This window comes from Struthio camelus, chromosome 11 (assembly GCF_040807025.1).
Source record: "Struthio camelus isolate bStrCam1 chromosome 11, bStrCam1.hap1, whole genome shotgun sequence".
NCBI lineage: Eukaryota > Metazoa > Chordata > Aves > Struthioniformes > Struthionidae > Struthio > Struthio camelus.
This window is the reverse complement of record NC_090952.1, coordinates 26,061,917-26,082,204: the sequence shown is the minus strand read 5'-3', so window position 1 is coordinate 26,082,204 and position 20,288 is coordinate 26,061,917. Positions and strand designations below refer to the sequence as shown.

At 55.5% G+C, this 20,288-nt stretch overlaps 1 protein-coding gene across 7 annotated transcripts in view; it reads right to left on the bottom strand.

The window, feature by feature from the left end:
* Positions 1–1,643: 1,643 nt before the first annotated feature.
* The window catches only part of DRP2 (dystrophin related protein 2), a 37,841-nt gene continuing 19,196 nt past the window's right edge, over positions 1,644–20,288 (bottom strand). For 5 of the 7 annotated variants that reach the window (XM_068956789.1, XM_068956788.1, XM_068956787.1 and 2 more), the window contains 22 exons: positions 16,571–16,704; positions 15,610–15,766; positions 14,250–14,370; positions 13,891–14,159; positions 13,235–13,381; positions 12,657–12,735; positions 11,749–11,809; positions 11,281–11,342; positions 10,894–10,968; positions 9,020–9,221; positions 8,726–8,811; positions 7,812–7,969; positions 7,504–7,670; positions 6,773–6,884; positions 6,243–6,379; positions 5,886–5,951; positions 4,995–5,060; positions 4,553–4,696; positions 3,623–3,860; positions 3,360–3,480; positions 3,119–3,205; positions 1,644–2,220 (listed from right to left, as the gene is read on the bottom strand). In XM_068956789.1, the coding sequence (XP_068812890.1) occupies positions 2,138–2,220; positions 3,119–3,205; positions 3,360–3,480; positions 3,623–3,860; positions 4,553–4,696; positions 4,995–5,060; positions 5,886–5,951; positions 6,243–6,379; positions 6,773–6,884; positions 7,504–7,670; positions 7,812–7,969; positions 8,726–8,811; positions 9,020–9,221; positions 10,894–10,968; positions 11,281–11,342; positions 11,749–11,809; positions 12,657–12,735; positions 13,235–13,381; positions 13,891–14,159; positions 14,250–14,370; positions 15,610–15,766; positions 16,571–16,704 (2,772 nt within the window). In that variant the 3' untranslated portion in view covers positions 1,644–2,137. Of the gene's footprint in view, positions 2,330–3,118; positions 3,206–3,359; positions 3,481–3,622; positions 3,861–4,552; positions 4,697–4,994; positions 5,061–5,885; positions 5,952–6,242; positions 6,380–6,772; positions 6,885–7,503; positions 7,671–7,811; positions 7,970–8,725; positions 8,812–9,019; positions 9,222–10,893; positions 10,969–11,280; positions 11,343–11,748; positions 11,810–12,656; positions 12,736–13,234; positions 13,382–13,890; positions 14,160–14,249; positions 14,371–15,609; positions 15,767–16,570; positions 16,705–20,288 lie in introns of all 7 variants that reach the window. The other 2 variants (XM_068956792.1, XM_068956791.1) reach the window with 2 other exon arrangements.

Below are 20,288 nucleotides of genomic sequence, written 5' to 3'. Positions count from 1 at the left end.
GGGCGGACCAGGGCACCGGGACATCCTCATCCCACCGGCCTGAGAGCGAGGGAAAACAGTGCAGAAAGAAGAGGCCAAGGCAAGGAGTCAGGTCTCGGTATAAATACAAATTTATTCTCTTTCCAGAGCAGAGATGGAGAAGCAGCGAGGGCAGCAGCACCGCAGTACATGGTTACCAGAGCGTTAGCCAGCCCGCCCGCCTCCCTGCCCAGCACCCAACCACAGCCTGAGCCCCCCTGCAGAGCTCGCTCGGCCCTGCTCCCCCGTTCTGGCCCTCTGCAGTAACCTCATGCCCCGTTTGCTCTCTGCCACCCTGAGCCACCACCAGCCCCCGGCCAGGCCACGGTGCGCGGCGGCCACGCCACTCCGGCCCTCAGCCTACTGCAGCCGCAGCCAACCGCCCGCCGCCCCGGGGCACACAGGGCGCCCCGAGAAGCCTCACGCACAGCGGGCTACAGCGAGCCGAACACCACTGCCACCGCCTCCAACACCAGGCGCGCTACGGCCGCTCGCCTGGCAAGGAGCGCGAGCCACGCTGCTGCGGGCGGGCACCGCGGCACAGGGACCCCGACGCTCGGCACCGCACTGCCGCCCCACGCGCCCAGGACGGGGCTCGCGCCGCCTCCTCCGGGCACAGAGCGAGGCGCCCCGCTTCACGCCTCTGCCAACGCGCCAAGTCCAGCAGCACGCAGACCCCCGGCGCCCAGCACGCTGCCTTGCTCCAAACCTCCCCAAACAGCTCCCCATCGCACCCCGGCGCAGCCGGCAATAACAGCCTGGTCCTGTCCCCGCAGCAAGCACCCTTTGGGCAGGACGTTTCGCACCGACGCGCAGCCTGCCCTGCCGTGCCCCGAGGGCTCTGGCGTCCCATCCCTCTGCAGCCCCGGAGCACTGGGGCCTCCAGCCCCGCTCCGAGGCGCCCTACAGCACCTGACTCGACAGCTTTCTCGACATAACACAGCCCTAGACAGCAGCCTCAGGGAGCCTTCGGGTCCAGGAGCCACCAAGCAACCCTGCAGAAGAGCCTCCTCTGCCTCCCCTCATGTCCCCAGGTGTCCGAGGGGACTCACCTGCTTCCAGCGAGCACCTCCAGCCCCTCAGCCCAGCTCAAGGCAGGGGACAGCAGCAGCCCATCTCCCTCCTTGAGGGTGGCATGGAGGCGCCCTGCCTGTCCTGGCTGCACCACTCTGATCCTGCATCACAGCCCAACATCGTGGCAGCACCAGGGCCAGAGCTGAGGCATGGTGGCCGGGGGAGCAGAGCACACAGAGCCTGTGGCTGGAGGAATCCCATCCCTCAGCACAGCGAGGGCGGGCAGCTGCCAGGAGCCGGTCCCCCGCCATGCAAAGAGGAGCTCCAGCTTGGATGGAGCGGCAGGACAGGCTCTCTGTGCCCAGCTCCCCAAGACTGACCACCTGCTGCTGGCCTGGCCCTCTGCGCTAAGCTCCCCTCACAGCGTCCTTGCTCCAAGGCAGCACAGGGAGCAGGGAAGGTGCTGGTCCTCACAGGAGCAGATGTTGGGCTGGACTAAAACAGTGAAGTGCAACTGCTGCTTAACAAGGTATTAGAATTTAATGGAGTGAGTCCATGAGAATATTTAAGTACAGAATATATATATATATATATGTATATATAATAAAGAAATATATGCAAATTAAATGATAAGGCTCTGTTATAAAGCTCCTCTCAAGATAAGGCTACTAGCTGGGCTGAAGCTCTAACATGGACTCCTCCCTACCCTGTAACCCTCGCAAACTCTCCTCACCAGATGCTACGTGCCCATGTGGCTGCGAAGAGCTGAGCAGCAGAGTTCAGTCTGTAAAGCTGGTAGCTGGATGCTGTTAAAAAGAGTTTCAAGACTGGGTGGCTGTTTGGTGGCTGCTGGAGCATTATGGTACCCATGAACCTGGGTGACACTGGGCAGAACCGGAGAGGAGCAGGATGCTGAGCTCTGCGTCCTCCAAGGCCTGCAGCCAAAGGCAGCAGCCCGTAAGTGCCGAGGGAGACGCGTAGCTTCCATAGCTTCAACTCTTTCTTCTCAACTTTTCTGTGCAGTCTGGTGAATCCAAACCTGGATGCTGTGGCTGAGCAACCGAGCCAGACCCCAGAGGAGCCCACAGCCCTGCTCCCACGTGGCCTATGTTCCCCTGAGATCTTCTGGAGCTGGCAAGCCTTGTGCGTGACCGGCCCAGGGTGCTCCCGAGGGAGTCCAGGTGAGGCCTGCCGCAGGGGGAGCATGGCAGTTAAGAGGAAGGGGAGGAAAGCAGCCAGGTAGCTGGTTAGAGAAAGCCTCTGGCTCACAGAAGGTGTTAGATAAGGGAGGTCATACCTGAAAGAGAAACGGAGAGGTCAGGAGAATGACGCTTGGAGCCACCTGGTTAGGATAGGCAAGTTAACAAACAGCAGAAAGTGGGCGAGGATGCGTAGGCAGAGGAAGTTTTGCTGCCGTTTTAGTGCTAGTACCAAGCAACGTCCCCTTGCTGCACGCAGCCTGGGTGAGGGAGGGTGTCAAGCAGGGAGCTGCAGGTCTCTGCCCCTTGGGTGAGAAAAGGGCCAGGCAGAAAGTAACAGCAGGGGCCACTGGTGCCAACACCAAACTCCACACAGGAAGCAGGGGGGATGTTCACGCAAGCATCCCCTGGTCCCGTTCCTGCTGGGAAGAGCCATCCATGAGCAGCTAGAAGAGCTTGCACCATTTCTTCAGTTTTGCAAGGTAACCAGTGCTTTCACCCATCTTGCAGGAGGGGGGGTCCAGCCAGGGACAAAGAAGCAGGAAGGTGGTTTAAAGTGATCACTGCAAACCCAGTGCTGTCAGGTCTGTCCGTCTTTGTGGGGAACAGCCCATGGGGATGCAGGGCCCCGCGCAGGGTGGGAGTCTGCCTTGCAGCTTGCCCGGTAGGGTCAGCACCCTCAGCAGCTCTGACCTTCTCGCAGGTGGAAGAACTCCTCATCCTCTCCACACCCAGGCTGCGTGCCAGTCTCAGCAGCGCTGTGGCTACAGGTGCTGCGGGGGACCAGCCGTTGCAGGGAGGGTGGGATTGGGGCAGGGCTCCGTGGAGGTGGAAACTTCATCTGAGGGAACAGTAAGAGGCCAGAGACGGGGATTTCACTCGAGTACCTCGAGAGTTGGGGAAGGCGCTCCGCAGCTTCTCCATGATGTCCTCCAGGCATACACTGACATCCTGTGTTTTGGCCTCCACCTCATCTGCAGCAGGAAGAGGAGGCAGAGCTGGGGTTAGTAGGCTCTCTGGACATGCAGAGCTGCCTGCTAGCTGGCTAGATGGGGTGTTCGGGTGGCAGCTTCCCCTGGAGCAGTCAAACTGTGAGAGCAGGAATGAGAGCTCAGCTACAATCCTCACCTGCAGCTTCGGTGTCAGGGGTGTTGTGTTCCTGCTCCTTCACCTGGCTGCCCTCAGACTGGTGCGGAGACGAAGCCAAGGAAGAAGCTGCCGAACCGTTGCCATCTGACTCTGTCGGAGGCTGGAGAGAGAAGGGGTTTGTCACAGTCCTCTGTCCTTGTCCTGCACCTTCTGACCATCCCTTTCTGCCACTGCCCCAGCTCTGCCATGGCAAAGCCCACCCCCAAGGATATGCTCTGCCCCAATCCTTGCTGTGTGGGTACCTGCAGCAGCAGCTCTCTCAGCCGGTGCAGTTGGGACTCCAGCTGCTTGTTGTGGTCCTCCAGGATCTGCATGCGGGTCTCCAGACGGCTCTTGTGCTGCCGAAGAATTCGCGCTTCTGCCAGGAGCTCATCGTTACGTGGGTCTTGCACTGATTCAGGGGAACCTGCAGCCAAGGTTGGAGACTCCACAGCTTCATCATGCTGCCATTTCAAACGTCTCAGCTCTCCCTGGAGGATCCTGCAAGACAGCCCAGATCAATGCTACCATCCTCCTTTGCAAAGACTGCTGGAACCACCTGATGGCTGTGCGCTGGGAATGGCCAGTAACTCTGAGACAAAACACCCCAGGGGGCTTTATTTTGGTGCGCGGGAAGACCTGCACCGTGCTGGACTCCATCCTGCACTATAGGGTGGCCTGCCTGCAGCTCTATCCCTTTTAGGCAGTAAACGAGAGACATGCAAGCTACTCACTAAGGGACTGGGAACAAGAGCAGGGATAGCAGTAACCTCCTCCTGAGCTGAGCTGCGCTGCTCAGAGCCTTACCTCACATAGCCCACAGCAGCACTGCCACTGTTTGCGAGGGAGCCCAGGGTACAAGAGATGGAAATGCCCTGGGTTCAGTTCAGCCAGCTTTGGGTTTAAGAGGGAAACATATTTTGGGAATGGGGCAGGAATGTTTTTGGGAAACAGAGCCTTCTCCCTTCCTTGGGGAGCATGTCCTCACTGAGCTTGTGCTCTCACGAAGGTTTAGTAGGGTTTAGCCTAGATACCCTCCAAACCAATCCCACTCAGCTATTCCCAGGACCTCTGGCCTTGGCAGCCACTCCACAGCTCCACTTGGAGCTCTGCCCTTGTGGCTAAGCCAGAGTTTCTCTGGCTCCTTGCCCTTAGAACCAAGATCCCACTTTTAGAGCTGCCCGTGTCCCTACCTGTTTTCATCCTCTAAGTGGGCCAGGATTCGCTCCAGTTCCCCCTTGTCTTCCGTGCTGAGGCTGTGCGGGGCCTGCTGGCTGCTCCCGGGCTCTCTGTCGGTGATGGGGCTGGAATGGCGCAGCAAGTACTGGTCCTCATCCCTGTTACCGCAGGCAGAGGAAACATGTTAGTGAGGAGCATCGCTCTCGGGGGCTCGCTAGGCCCTCAGGGAAGGGCAGCCCAGAGGGACGTGGTTTTGTATGGGAATTTATTCTGGCTGCTCCAGGTACAAAGCTCAGAAGCAGCTCAGCATCTCTGGGTAGCTGGTGGTGCCCAGGAGCCTCAGTCCCAAAGTGGCTGAGAGGAGAAGTACTGATGTGACCTGGGCAGGTGCGGCCAGGGCCACAGGAGTCCTGGCTAAGCAGGCACTGCAGAGCAGGGAAAGGAGGCAGGACTCACAGGCTATCATCGGGGGACAGGCTGTCGTTAAAGAAAGAGCAGTTCTGGCTTTCCATCTCTGCAAGCCTGAAGGAAACAAAAACAGGTTGAGACACGTTCAGGCACCCTAAACGTCTGTTCAATACACCTCAGCCGTGGCAGCCCTGCAAGGGCCCTCTCTGGTAGAAGTCTCCCAGCTGACCTGCTCTAGTCTGTCCCTCTTTACAGATTCGTACTGAGTTTTGCCTTTTTAGAAATAAACAACACTGCTGATTCAAGGCAACAGTCTGAGGAACAAAGGGCTGCCATGCAGCTGGTTTGGTCTCCTCTTGCATACTCAAGGGTACAGGATAAAAGTATATAACAGTCACTACCTACGTCCTGGCCTGGGCTACAGGCTCCGTGCATGCCTCAGGTCCCTCCCCTGCCTGGGCCTGTGGTGAGGATGGAGGAGTTACAAATTACAAAATAGTAGCAACAGGGATCTTGCAAGTAACATTGGTGAATGAATTGGAAGGTCTAAATCATCAAGGGAAAATCCCACTGGCCCAGTCAGGAGTTCATACTGGGAAGAGCATGTCAGTAAGTGGAGGCTGTTCTGTCCCTAAGACAAAGAAAAATCAAGACCTGTTGCAAGAGCATCGGGCATGCCTCAGGCAAGACCAAAGTGGTGCATGCAGGTGGGAGCAGACAGGTTTGCCCAGCTCTGCAGCTGGGGCACTATCTTCTTCCCAACGACAGCGCAGCCTCAAGCTGCTGGAGCCAACCTATATCTGCTGTGTAGCACATGAGGAAGCATGGCAGGGGCTGCATGCAGTGGGGAGGTCACTGTGCCTCTGTCCTGAAGCCTCTCTGCATCCCTTGGAGCCACGCTCCACAGCCTGGCATGACAACAGTGCCTAGCGGTGATACCTGCTTGCAAAATGCTCAATCCGGGAGTGGGTGTCGGCATGTGGTAACATCGGGGATGAAGCTGGTCTGGAAGAGACGCACACTGGTCAGCAAGGCTTTGCAGTCCTCACTTAAAGCTAGGGGTTGGAGAGCCTGCCCTGGTCCCACCTGGGCTGAGAAGAGCCAGGGACAGGCTGGAGAGGGAGACTGAAGCCTCTGCCCCTCCAAGATGAAGATGCTATATCAGCCCCCAGCAAGCTACCCTCTCTAGCCCTCCCCATGGAGCCCCATCTTGCAGCTGACATGCTGTTTCCCCCTGTGGAGCCCACATTCAGCCCTGCCTGACATGGCATGGCACAGGGCCTAGCCAACACTCACGTCTCAGAGAAGTCGGCCTCAAGCACGGACTGGACAGGCAGGTACCCTCTCTGAGGGTGCTTGCTGAAGTACTGCTTGGATCGAAACTTGTTCTTCAGTGTTGTGGCAAAGTCCCTCATGTTCTCGCTGGATGTGGTCTGCAGAGAAACAGACACACCGAGGCTATGGTTAACAAAAAGCAAGGGATCACGAGCCAACATCCACAGAAAAGAAATCCCTTGAGGCTGGTTGCAAGCTCAACAGAGAAAGAGGCAGTTCCCCCAAGCAGACACAACCCAGGAGGCAAGGTGAGCACATGGCTGCTCAGTCAGCCCTGCACGGGGCCTGGCGTAAGCCAAGCTGAGTGCTTGGGGGATCCGGGCATCCTGCTCACCACAAGCCCAAAGGCAATTTCCAGCACGCAAAGAGGAACAAAAAGTACAAGGGAGCCACTTCTGTGGCTGTACCAGCCTAAGCACCACAAGGCTGGATGTGTCCGATGGGGGAGCTGCCCAGAGCCAAGACCATCCTGGGCCAGCCCAGCTCCGTACCGGTGTGTAGTACTCCATGATGGGGTAGTGCAGCTTGTTGCCCTTGCTGGCTCGCCCTGTCAGGAAGCAGGTCTGGCAGATATCCACGTTGAACTGCTTCAGGCTCCGATACCTGGAAAGATGGAGAGGCCATTGGGAGGTAATGAGAGTCAGCAAAGACGCGCCATTTCAGAGCCCGAGAAATGCTAAGCACACATACAAGGGACAGAGGTGGCTTACGGGCGCTAATCATACTCCTCTGAACCCACAGTGCTGATGGCCGAAGTCTCCAGAAGAGCATCAGGCTCCTTCCCCTCTCCTGGTGCCACCAGGAGGAGCTGGTTCTGACCTGCCTGAAGTACTGCTGCTGCAGAGATCTAGGTTCCCCCAACAGCATGGCGTAAACGCAGTTCCCTCCCAGGCTGGGGCAAGGAGCCCTTACAGACAGCGACCACATCTCTGGGACAGTCTGCGCCCAGTCAGGGTGACATTTCCAGCTATGCTATTCCGACAGGACTAGCTCATGCCTTGAAGCCTCATTCAAGCTCACCACCCAGGCCAGCACCTCTGTGGACCCAGAGGCAGACCCTAAAGTAGCCACGTGGCAGCAAAATGCTCAGTACCTGTCTGTCACCCCAAGTCCTGCAGCTCCCCACAGCCTCCGTAGGGAGAGGAGAACGACACCCATCCCAGCTCCCACCAGACATCATGCATTCCCCTTGGTGGCCATGACCCCGTATCACATCCCCTACCTGAAGCCCTTGATAGGGCACTGCCGGCAGACAGAGCACTTGGTCTGGTGCTTCACCTGCTCAGCCATGGTCACCCGGTGCAGCACAGCCAGCCATACCATGGACTGTGGCTCCAGGTTGGCCCACTCCAGGAACTGGGATGCCTCGATGGCAGGCTTCCCGTTGCTCTGGGAGAAGAGAGCGAGAGGGTGCTGCTCAGAGCTATGCGCCAGCTCCAACAGATTGCTGACTCCTCACCATCTCCGAGAGCCTCTCCCTCAGCATGACTGCTGCAAGGGGATGGCACAGGCCACAGGCATGTTACTCACAAAGCGGAAGCAGCTGCGGATGCTGGGCTCCACATTGCTGCCCCCAAACGCCGCCACCTCCCCCAGCTGGCGTGGGACCTGGATGGCCTCATGGAGCAGGACGCCGAGGTGCCGCTGGTCACACAGTCCCCCAGGGTTTGCCACTTGGCTGAAGAGATCTGCCATCCAGATGGACATGGAGACATCCATGTTAGCGACACACCTGATGCCCTGACAAACAGAGCAGGATGCGAGCATGGGAGAGTGCTGCACAGGTCAGACCAGGGGTCCAGCTGCCTGTCTCCAACAGGGAGCTTAAGCAAATGCTTAAGGGCAGCGGGAAAGAAACTGAACTAGGACTAAAAGACCTTTACCAGTATCCTTCTAGCTCCCAACAATCAGAAGTTTAGAGTGTACTTGAGACAGAGGTTACATTCACATCACTTCTTTAATAGCCATGGCTGGCCTGTCCTCTAAGGAGCTGTCTGAGCCCTTTATTAAACCCCTCAGCGCTTTGGGCCTCAACAGTATCCTGCAGCAGTGAACTCCACGGTTAAACACTGTGAGGAAAGGTGCTTGCTTTAATTTGTCTGAAACCTGCTGCCCAGCCATGTGCCCCCAGGTTTTTTTCCTTATGAGAAGCACTGAATAACTGTTGTCTGTTTGCCTTCTCTGCAACGTTCCTTATAGTGCCATGCAAGCAAGATCACGGCAGCACCAGTCAGTGTGCAAAAACACCTTCTAAATTAGGCGGCGTAGGCTTGGGGAGGGAAGGAGGGGAGGGGTGGCAATGCAAGCAGATTAGTCACCGCATGAAAGCTGCTGCTTCTTTCTGGGCAAAGAAGGTTTAAGCCAGAAAACCTCTCACTCCTGCTTTTTCTAGGTTACTCCAAGGAGCCCACACCAGCCTAAGGGAGGGAGACAGGCAGACTCACACTGAAACTTCTCCTTGACCTCCGTCCCGCACAGACATGCAATGCCCGTCTTGAAGGAGAGGGCCCTCATCTTCCCACTGCGGCCGCTGCAAGGCGAGACGTTGCATGGGTTTGCAAGTTGTTTTCAGTGCTGGGAGGTCAGCAAGGCAAGCCTGCACCAGCCAGCCCTGTCCCTAGCAGCCAGGGCCTCTTTGCAGCACCATCAGCTGGCAGTGCAGCACTGAGGTTTCCCTCCAAGCAGGGCAGCCCCACAGATCAGCTCCAGGGAGATGGGAAGTGCAGAGGGACCGGTACCTGTCGAAGACATTCAGCAGCCAGTTAAGGCTCATGTCCACACAGAGAGGCACGTTGACCAAGATGCCCCGCTCCTCCTCCAGCCTCTCGTAGAGGGCAGTCAGGCAGTGGATGACTTCCACCACATCCATCGCCCGGTCGCTGGGTTGAAGGTCATGCTCATTGAAGATTTCCAGGGCTGTGGCCAGGGTCACCATGTCCACTAAGCGGAAAGCACAGAGGAAACAGAGATGAAGAAGAAAAACAGCAGAGATGAGAACTGAGGGGAAGGAGTCACAGCCCTGACCTGATCTGAGGCAGCCCCAGTCCCACTGCAAAAGGGAAGCATGTGGACAGCATGCTGGGAGGACAGGCACTGCTCCCAGCATTGGTCCCCCACTTGTAAATTCCACCTGAAAATACTCATGTCACCACCTGGATTTGACTTGAAGCCACCTTTCCGTGCAACTGTCCTTCCCTGTCACCATGACCAAAATCAGAGCCATAGAAATAACTATCCACAACAGGTTCCTTCTCCCTATCTTGGGCTGTGCAGAGCCGCAGACACCCGGACTCGGCCTCCGAACACACTGAGTCCCTGCGGAGTCAGTGTGGGAAGCGGGGACCCCAAATTCACACGCTAGCGAACATCATTCCCACTCACCCTCACAGCCGTGCTGCCTTGGCAGCCTCCTTGCCCTTCTCCAGTACTTCCTGAATACAAAGCACTTATTCAAGTTTTTCCACACTGTTTCTGTGCTGGGGAAGAGGGGCCAGCACAGTACATGACACTCAAGACATGGGCAACAAGAGGTCTACAAGTGGCCTAGAAAAGGGCTTCGTTTTGTTCTCTATTCCTTTTCTAGTCATGCCTAAGGACCTTTCTCTAACCACCGCTAGACAGTGAACTGACCAGGACTACAGCAGAGATCTTTGCAAGGTCGCCATAGCTAACTGTTGTTTCCCCCCACGTGCACAATATCAGCACTGAATTTCCCCAGGGGTCTGACAGCCTGGTCACAAAACTACTCTGCAGCCAAGGCCCACTTTGTTGAGTTCTGAGCCTCCCCTCTCACCTCACTTATCACCTTCTTCGTGGCCCCTCACAACAAATCCAAGAGCAACGGTCCTCCTGGGACCCGACTACCAACAGATGGCTTCTGCTCCTCGTTGGGAATAATTAATCCAGGAATGAACTCTCCCTCTCATCCTGTGGTTGTTTAAGTTTGATAAATTTTAGGTGAAAGGCCTTATCAAAAGCTCTACGGCAGTCAAGTGCGCTGTATCTATTAGATCCCCATCTGTCTGTTCATTGACTCCCCCAGAGAGTGCTCATCAAATTCTGTGGAACAGCTTTCCCTCTGAGAGCCATGCATCATGTTGAACTCCTAATGCATCATATTCACATGCCTACTAATCCTACTTTTAATTAAAGTTTTACCAACAGCGCAGAAGCTAGGTTTACTGGTTCCCTTCCTCTTTAAGTAATGGAGCCCTATCTGCCCCCTACCAGTCCTCTGCAAGCAAAGCTGGTTTCTGCTCTTGGTTACATTCAGTGCTTCTTCAGGCTCCCCTAGGGCTCCCGGGTGAGCTCTTGTCTGATTCCAGAGATTTGTTACTCTACGTTTCATCGTTTTGTTCTCAGATTCCTTCTACTAACACTTGCCCTTGAGGCAGTTCCACCCTAAGCTCTGCAAAAGAAAGCTCTAACACAGAAACCTCGCCAATGAATTTGCTTAAGCTTTTCAGCTACACTCTCATCTTCCTGGAGCTTCTCGCTCCGGCCACCTGTTCTCTGGCACGCTCCTGCCTTTGATGTGCTGGTAAAAGACTGTATTAGTTTAATGACTCTATCAAGGGAGATCCAGTGTGAGGGAAATGCCTCCCACACTCACATCGCAGGGCTTTCTGCACCCGTCGCAGTTTCATGGCTGTCCGATATGCCGAGAACTTGATGTTGTTCAAATCCGCTGCCAAAACACAGGAAAAGAAAAATGAAACCACAGCTCAGTGTCTTTATCTCCAGGGCAGGAAACAGCACTTGCTGCTCCCAAACGCCGGCCCCCACCAGCACAGGCACAGGCCTGAGCGTGTGAAGGAGGAAGAAGGGCACAGTCTGGCTTGTGCCAGTCTCCCCATTGCACTGGGAGGCTGAGCGTGGAGAGGCCCCCACACCACCCCCCACCACAGAGAGGAGCAGAGGGGCCCAGGGGACCTTGTACAGCACCTCACACAGAGGAAAGGCAGCCATTATTGAAGTAATTTTGTGGCAACTTCCTTACCCAGTGTTTGGTATAACTCTGTCATCTTTGGGTGGTCCCAGCAGGTCGTCTGGGCCTGGTGGCTAGAGAGAAAATAGAAAGAAACCAAGAGTCAGGCTGGGGATTAAGCAGCTGCCGTGGGGGACACAAACGGCCTGGCCAGCCCTGGGCAGCAGGTCCCGCCTTGCGTGCTGCACTTCCCCAGCCGCAGCAGAGCAGAGGATGCCCACAGGGCTCTGTCCCCTACTCGCAGCCAGTCCTCTCTGCCTTGGGGAACCACGGTGCACCCCTCTCATCTGGGGCATCTCAGCAGGCAGGGCAGGCCTGACCCTGCCAGACTGGGAGTGACACATTTTGCACTTCCCTGGAGGTCAGCGCTCAAACCAGTCTGCTGGTCCTCCACCCGCCAAATCAGTCCACAATTCCTGCTTCTGCCGGGCCAGAGAAAACCACAGGCGACAGAGGAGCTGCCTTTGGGGGAGCACTCACTTGATGTAGTATGGCACTTTATTGGGGGAAATGGCTCGCTCCCAAGGGACTTGAACAGAGGCTGCAAGGAGAGAGATACAGATGTTAGATGAACACCAGATACTCCTTCATGTTGATGCTGTCAACTCAAATTCTGCATATCAGCTGAAGGATCTCAGGCAGATGAGGACTTATCCCATAACTGTATTGGTTGTCTGCAACCTTATCTTCGTTATCTAGAGGACAGAAGCCCTTTTATGACCCTCAGCTATTTCCACTTGTCACAGGCAGCTTATCAATTCAGAGCTGAAAACTCTGGTCTTCCTTTTAGATGGAAGCACTTGATTTGCAAATATACCAGGACCAAAAAACCCCACAGACCTCCAGAAACCCTGCGGGGATTGGCGTTTCTGAGGATAGGCCCCAGTCTGTGATCTGCTGCATGTCCCTTGCAGATCCGAGAGCTTCCAGCCAGCAGCAGTTTGGCTCTGTAGGAATGGCATCCCCTCTGCCTCACCAGGGGAATGAAAGCCTCCTGAACATGCACATTCTTGGCCCCTAAGTGACTAACATGAGATACGTGGAACTGCCTTTTTTTAACCATCTGTCATCTTACCCACACAATCACTGAAACTGGCACGGTCCCAGTATCACCTGGGAGCTGTTGCTGCAATTGTCACAGCTCTATACTCTGAAGAGGATGCATGCTTATGTCCTACCTCGATCCTAGAAGGCTAGCGAGGCACTATCTTTGGGAGATGCCTCCTACTCCAGTCCCTGTAACGCAGGCAAGGCCCACGGGGCACAAGATGTACCGCTGGCTCAGGCCCTTTTCTAGCCATGCTTGCGGCTTTGGGGGCTGCTGGACTACAGCCAGGCATGGCTACAGCAGTAGGACTCTGTGCCTTGTTCTCAACCTGCTCACGTACAGGAGAGGAAGTGCTGGGAGCCTGGTCCAAAGTCTCGGTGGGCATCTTGGAGCTGCTTCAGTCGTTCATTTATGGAGGCCTGGAAAAGGGGACACAGGAATTTAATGGGAGCCCACCAGTCATTTCAGACCAAAGCCCCATTCAGGGGAGAACGTGGACACGTTTAGACATGCCCCAGTCACCCAAGCCCTCTTCCTTCCTTGCCTGCCTTGGTATTTGCGTTCCCCAGACAACTCAGCCCCCTACGCATCGTTCCACAGGCTGGGGCAGCACAGCTCACCTGTATTCATATTTTCACGGAGGTCAACAAAAACACCTCTGGAAATCAGCCACCAACAGACCCTGAATCTCCTCAAATAGTTTCTTTTGTTCCTCTTATCACCTCCTCCTGCCCCAGACCTCTGCACATTTACCAGCTACCTTCCCCATGCTCACCTGATGCTCTCCTCAAAGGGTGCCAGATACACCCTCCCTGCTATGCCAAGCCTTACTTCAGCATCCTTGAAGCTCCTCAGTAGCAGCCCTTCCCCAATGTCTCCCCGACCTGTGGGGCATTTGTGCTGCTTGGCCTTTCCCACCTGTAGCTGCTTCCACCGTGTGTTGATCTGCTCCAGGGCGCGGGAGTTCTCCACGGACAAGTGGACATCCGAGATGGCGAGCTGGTGTGCAAGGTCATTGACTACTTTCACCCCATCCTTCATGGGGGAGAGCTCCTCTTTGAACAGCTGGAGCCCCCATGCCCAGGTCAACAGGCACAGGGCAGGAGAAGAAGGAAAAGAAGCAAGCAAGCAGTCAGTACTCTGCTATGAGCTAGGGTGGGTTAGCGGCTGGCATGCTGCAAGATACTGCTGCCTAATCCTCCTGCAGGCCAAGCTATCTTAGCAGGAAAAAAAAAAACCACACCAGGCAATAGTAGCAGCCAGGATGGAGATGACTCAAATCTCCTGAGAAGTGGAACGTGGACAGGAATGTCCCACCTATACTAAGCCGTTGTACCTGTATAAAGGCCGTGCCACAACAATGTACTCAGAACAGCCAATTCCTCAGGACACCACAAGTCAAATCCACCCTCACAAAGCTGGGGAGCCGACCAGGGTATGACCTGGCCCTTGGATCCCCAAGTAGCAAGGCTGTGTCAGACTGAGCAGTCAGGAGGAAAAGCATTGCCCTGCTGGAAAGTAGCATCCCATCACCTGTGGAGCCAAGGCCAGACCCTTCTCAGGGTTAGATGTACCTTGGTTGACTGGATGTGCTCCGGTAGGGAGTCAATGAAGAGGTCCCCAATGGGTTCCCAGGTTTCACGCACGCTTTCAGCCTGGTCCAGTGTTGTGCTGAGCTCCTCCATGGCCCCTTTAATCTCCAGCAGCTGTTCCAGTGTCCGTTCAATGTGACGGTGCTGGTCCACACACCGGGCTGTGAGCTTCTCCCACAGCTCGCTGGCCACATTCGCCTGCTTCCACACAAAGCGGCTGATGTTCTGGATCCGGTGCCGGGGAGAGACATCTGCAAAGCAGCAGGGGAATGGAGAGCAAAAGTGACAGCTGGGAGCTGTGCTTTGCTATGGGAGGACAAGGAAGGGGGAGCGCCACAGACCTTTGCTTTCTGAAGTTGGTTCTTCCAGTTCCTCAAACGGATGCTGGGAAAGGAAAGCTTGGGCTGACTCCAAGACAGAGTAAATGTATGGCCCCCGAGACTTCACTTCTTCCATGAAAGCCTGGAGAGGAAAGCAGAGCACAGAAATGAGTCAACAGGCTGAGCCAGAGTGTTACGCCCCTGCCACCCGTAGCCAAGGGCTGCAGTGATTTACTCACTCCAGTGGCCAAATCAGCTACCAGCCCAGCCTTGTAAGCAACATCTTAAGGAGATGCTGCCAGAGAAAAAGTACCCAAGCCTCACTGGAAATACAAAGGGAAGTTAACAGAGAAATATTTTTGCAGTTCAGGGAAGGAACGACCTCTTGCAAGAAGGGTAGTATGTGCAGAGGCCTGGGCCTTGCTGGAGGGGGACAGCCGAGCAGCAAGCCCAGGACAGGGACGTGTTGAGTCAGAGCTGCACAACAGGAACTGCTTTATTGATGATGCTTTCACAGGCACTGCTTGAAGACGCTCCCCCTTCTCAGTGAGAGCAGGGTCATGCAAACAGTTGTTCTAGCAGCTGTTTAGCAACTGGTACAGCTGTTGGAGGGACAGAGGAGGGAACAACAGGACACACCAAAGCAGAGCATCCAGCAGGACAGACTTTGGAGGCAGGCTGGTTTGGATGTCCTCTCCTCCCCTCCCACCGCAGCCCCTCCCGGTGCTACCTGGTTGAGGTTTATGCACTGGGGAAGTGGTTAGCTTTGGTGAGGAGAAGAGATAGCAACAATAATCAACTCTTTAGCTTTGTTTTCCAGGCAAAACCAACCAAAACCCAATAGCCGACAATGAGACGAGAAGGAAACACTCTGATCAGGGGAGCAAGAAGCTGTGATCTGTACAGATGCACCTCCAGTTTCAGATATGACGATAACGTGCGAGAATCACTCATGTCCTGATCACCAGGTCACCTTTAGACCAACTAAAGAAACCATTCTCCTTAGGCCCCAGGATCCCCAAAGCGGAAGCCAGTAAGAAGCAATTCTCTCCATCGCAACGCTGGGACACAGGGAGCAGTCCAGGAAATGAGTGATGATAGCGTGGGTCCACTACCAGCTGTAGTGCCTGCAGGCACCTTGAGACTTTAATGCAGATTTACTATCTGAAGCCAGGTGGGCTCTGCCTGTTGCACGCTGTGGGGAAGGGCTGTCTGGATATTTCTTACAGGGCTGTGGCTCTGTCCTTCCACAAGAAGCAGAGATAGAGGCAGGCAAGGACTGGTGTACTAATCACAGGCTGTAGCTACAGCTGTGGGCATGGGCAGTGACATGGACTGGGGTGAGATAACAGGGGATGCACAAGGGCTGAGGGGAACATACCGCATGCGTCTCTTTTTCCTGCTGCACCAGCAGGACGTCTCCCCGGAGCGGTAGCTGTGCCGAGAGCTCCTCATCCTTCTGCCCAAGCCAATCTATGATCTCCTGAAGAGGGACCTGCAGCTTCCCACTGTGATCAGAAAAGGCCTCCAGCCGAGCCCTGGAGAAAGAGTGGGGACAGCATGAAGGTGGTTAGAGAGACAGGCCCGGAGGAGGTTCCCCAGGGAGGGAAGGCAGCGCACCACCAGTGTATTGGTGCTCTGCCCAGGGCACCCCACAGGACCCCACCAACAGCTCCATGCCCCCCAGCTAGCATGGACATAGTGCTGCCAAGCGGGATGCAGCTTGGAGGTGTTCAGGGAACAGAAAATCCAGAGCTATCCTTGACCTTGAAGCTAGGAGCAGAGGACAGAGCTGCTCTGGATTTGCCACGCACTCATGGTCTGTGCTCTGGCTAGCACAGGGGGCTTGGATCCAGGTTTACGTGGCTGGACAGCTTCCAGGAGCCTTGTGTTAAGGCAAGAGACGATTAATATGCCCCAGTTAAGCTCTCCATCATGCTGGCTGTGGAGCCGCAACCTCTGAAGGCCTGAGGAAGCCTGCTCTGCCCCGCTCAGCTGGAGAGGGCTCCCAGCAAAGGGACAAGGGCAGAGGAGGTAGTGAGAAGGCCACAGGGGCAAAACGACACTAGGTGCAGAGGCAGTAGTTGTGAAGGATGGAGAGAGTGGCAGAGACAGAGCAGATACGAAGGAGAGGAAGAAGGAAGGAATCAGTAGAAATTGAAAAGGATATTTCTCAGGTGTAGGGAGAAAGTCAGGGACTCAGATTTCTGCACGTTACAGACCTAAGCCAAGGTCACTGTGCACTTAGGAGGAGTGAACAAGCTCAAAAAAACACCTGAGAAGTATATGCAGCAGGCAACACCAAACCAGCCCAGGGGCTTGCTCCATGCAAGGACTCTTACCGAAGGCTGTGGGATTTCTTTTTGATCTCATTCCAACAAAGATTCATCTCCAGGGGAGCTTGGGACCTGGCAGCACCGCTAGGAGCCTGGGGGGTTACACACGAAGGTCCAGCACCATCCTGAGAGGCTCTAACCTAGGCAGAAACAGACCCAGCTGACACACTGCATCCAGAGAGCACTGCCTAGTGATTCCAGCACTTGCCTCAGACTATCCCCTTTGCCTTAGCTCTGCCTTACTTTTCTAACTCAAGGGGATCATCCTGCTCCCAGAGGGGTCTGTTAGCTGCTCCAGCAAAATACATGGATGGTCATGTCCAGAGAGAGGATTATGTGCCAGGAAAGAGCAAAAGTGGCATTTCCAGGGAGGAAAGGTTTACTGCACATCTGTTTTGCAGGATCTCTGCACTCCCCAGTTATTCTGTAATTAACTGGCTGAATCTTGTCACTGCTATTTATTAAATCAGAGTTGATTGCTATGTGTCACAGTCCCTGGAGGGCTAAAGGCAATTTCTCTCCATGCCACGCAAGAGGCTCCAGTGCTTCAAGAAGAGGTGGCACAGCGGGTTCCTGTTGTGACCAAGGGGACCTGCCAACCTCCTTTATACCACCCATAGTACTCTGAGCTGCCACCAGCTTCTCTACAGAAAGCCTGCACAGCAAGTCTCTGACATGCTGCTTCTCCTCCACACCTCTCCAACATGAACAGCGGTGTGAAGGATGCTCTGAAAAGTCTTGGAGCAGCTGCAGCAAAACTTAACCCAGTCACACGAAGGAAGCACACTTTGCACTGCAGACAACTTCAGCTGGGGCCCCAGGGCACCGCACAGCCAACAGTCAAACAGACGTCCCCCAGAGAGACGCTGCGCCACTCATAGCCTCAGAAACGGGGTGCTGGGCGCTGAACAATAAATCCGAGGGGGGAAGGAATCCTGTCCTAAGCGTTTAGTGCTGTACTGCGCTCCCTCTTGTGAGGGCAGTAAAGGCATCATTGCACTTGCTGGCAACACCAACATACGCTATGTTGGACTGGAAGCATCTCACCTAGGACTTGGTGAGCAAAAGGGGATTTCCTCTCCAAAAAAAATCATTTGCTGCCCAAAACACATAAGCGTATTGTGTTTTCACAAGCGAGGCATTGCTGTGCTGTGTTGGGGAAATGGCAGCATTTCACTCCAATTCTACTTTGATATTAGAGCTCATTTGTGATAATTAGCCCCAGGTGATTAATCAACCATAATTAACTGTATTAGCACTTTCTAAGCAGCACATCCAACAGGCACCCTTTTGCCAGAGCAGGGCAGCCTCATCTGGGGGAAAACAGCAGCTCTTCCGAAGGGAATGTGCAGGTCCTCATTGCTCAGCCTGCCTGAGGGCTCCCAGAGGTATCCAGGGAAGAGATACAGGACAGCCAGGCCCCTGTGCCTGCCAGAGACCCCTCGGCACTGTGGCACAGTCAAGCCAGAGCTTGGAGACAACCCCTTCCTCTCTTGGAGCCAGGGAGAGCAACAGACAGGAGCCAACTGTCAGAAGAAGAGCTGGCCACATAGCTAGAAAACTACCCTTCCACGCTGGTTCTCAGGGAGGAATCAAACGATCACCGGGTCTGGTGTTAAGTTTCTTTCATCTAAAAACATCTAATGCCAGGCTGTTCTCTGCCTCCCCATCCTGACGCTCCAGGAGTATCACAAAAACAGAGAAAACCATCACCCACAGAGTTCACAGGAACCTTAGGATCATGAATAATAAATTACTCAAGCTAAAACTGCTGCTTGCACATAGAAAACCAACACCCTGCTTGCACACATCTTCATGACACAGAAGTAGGTGAGCCCCACAGCACTGCCAAGGAAGACCCCACCCCTCCCCTCCGTCCCAGGGGATGCCAAAGGAGAGGACCAGCTCTATCTGAGCACAGCTGCAGCACAGTTCAATGGAAAACACAGTCCTCCCAGACTAGTTAAGAGGAGGTTAAAAGTCCACAAAGCCTGTGACTCCCTGACCACAACCTGTAGATGAGCTAGAGTGACAGTGGCCAAGCACTGGCCAGATGTTGAACATCTGCTGCCCTAGAACAAAACCCCTGCAAGTAAGCAGAGGGAAAAAAATAGTGCTTTCCCTGAAGCATCCCTTCCCAAGAGCTGCAGCAGTGACAGTCTGTATCCGCATTCCCACCCCTCCCGCCCCCAAACAGCTTTTTTTTCAAACGGGTAACACTCACGCACACACGGGCTCTGGAGAGCCCCTCTACCTGCACTGAGCCACAGGTCCACAGCAGGGCCACCCAGCTTCGCCAGAGGAGCGGGCATTGCCTCCCACCCGTCCGGGTGCCGGCAGGCAGCACCCGGCAGGGAGGACGGCGAGCGCTGTGTGCAGGGAAGAGCGGGGCCGACGGGCAGGGCCGGTGGTGACTGCCCTGAGCACTGACCCCCCAGGAATCTGGAGGGGGGCGGCAGCGCTGCGTTGCCAGCCTCAATCCCAGCTTTGTCCGGAGGCATTCCAGCGGCCTCCAACCTGCCTTAACCCTGGGGGTGCCGCTGCAGCTGCCTGCGCAGGGGGCAGCTGCAGCTGCCTACTGCAGGGTGCCCTGGAGTGGAAAAGCCCCTGGCGGGAAGCTGATGCATGCAAAGGAATGACTCCAGGCACCAGGGAACCTCCAGCTCTGGAAGGGCACAGCAAAGGTGACCCTGCTCTGGGACAGGGTGACCAGGAGAGCAGCAGAGCCCCTTAGCCCTCCAACGCTGAGTGCACAGAGGGCAGCTGGGGGGCTTACCAGGGAAGGGATTTCTCCAGAGCATGGTCCCTGCAAGCTTTGACTACCAGGAAGGTAAACAGTCGGGTCCTCAAAACCTAACCCCCAAGAAGCCAAAGATGCTCTGCTTGTGCCCCACACGCCCAGCACTGGGTGCCCTAGCCCTCTCCTGGGTGCCCAGGACACGGACACTCCCGGCCACAACTCCTGCCTGCCTGAGCTGGGTGCAAATAGTTTGTTTTTGCCAGAAGGCTCTAGGCTGGCTCCTTGCATCCCCCACAGCGTTCTCCGGAGTCCCGCCACCCAGCATTGTTTCCATGCTCTCCTCCACCTACAGGGAAGGAATGAAAAGCTCCCTGTATCTCTCTCCCTCTCTTCCCCTCCTTCCCTGCCTGCGCATCTGACTGCTGGTGTCTCTCCCTCCCGGACCAGCCCAGCCAGCCTCCTCTCCCCACCACCTTGTCCTCTGCCTGTCTCCATGCCTCTGGCCCCAACAGATGCAGGACTCGCTTGCAGGCCAGAGGAGGGTGCTTCAGCAAGGCCAGGGCACTGTTAAGGGTGGGTTATCCACAGCTGAGGAAGCTGGGAGCTTTCAGGACAACTGAGCACAACAGAGGAGGATTGTTTCCTAGCAGGTGACACCTACCCCTGTGACAAGGAGGGCACGGCAGACCCTTCAGGCAAGGCAGGCTGTCTTTTTTGCAGGAGCCAGCAGCCTGCTGGTGCATGGCACTGAACATGCTGGTACCCGGCACAGCAGAATGCCAAACTCGGACAGGGAAGGGGGAAACTTTCGGTGGATATGACCCAAGCTGTGTGTTTGCACCCACTCTGCATGCCAGTCTGCAGCATGACCACAGTGGGTACCATGGGGCGTCCTGTCCCAGCTCCCTTTCCCTCCCAGCAAGCCCCACAATGAGCACCAACGCTCCATTCCTTGGGGAAACTAGATTAGAAAAAGGTCAGATT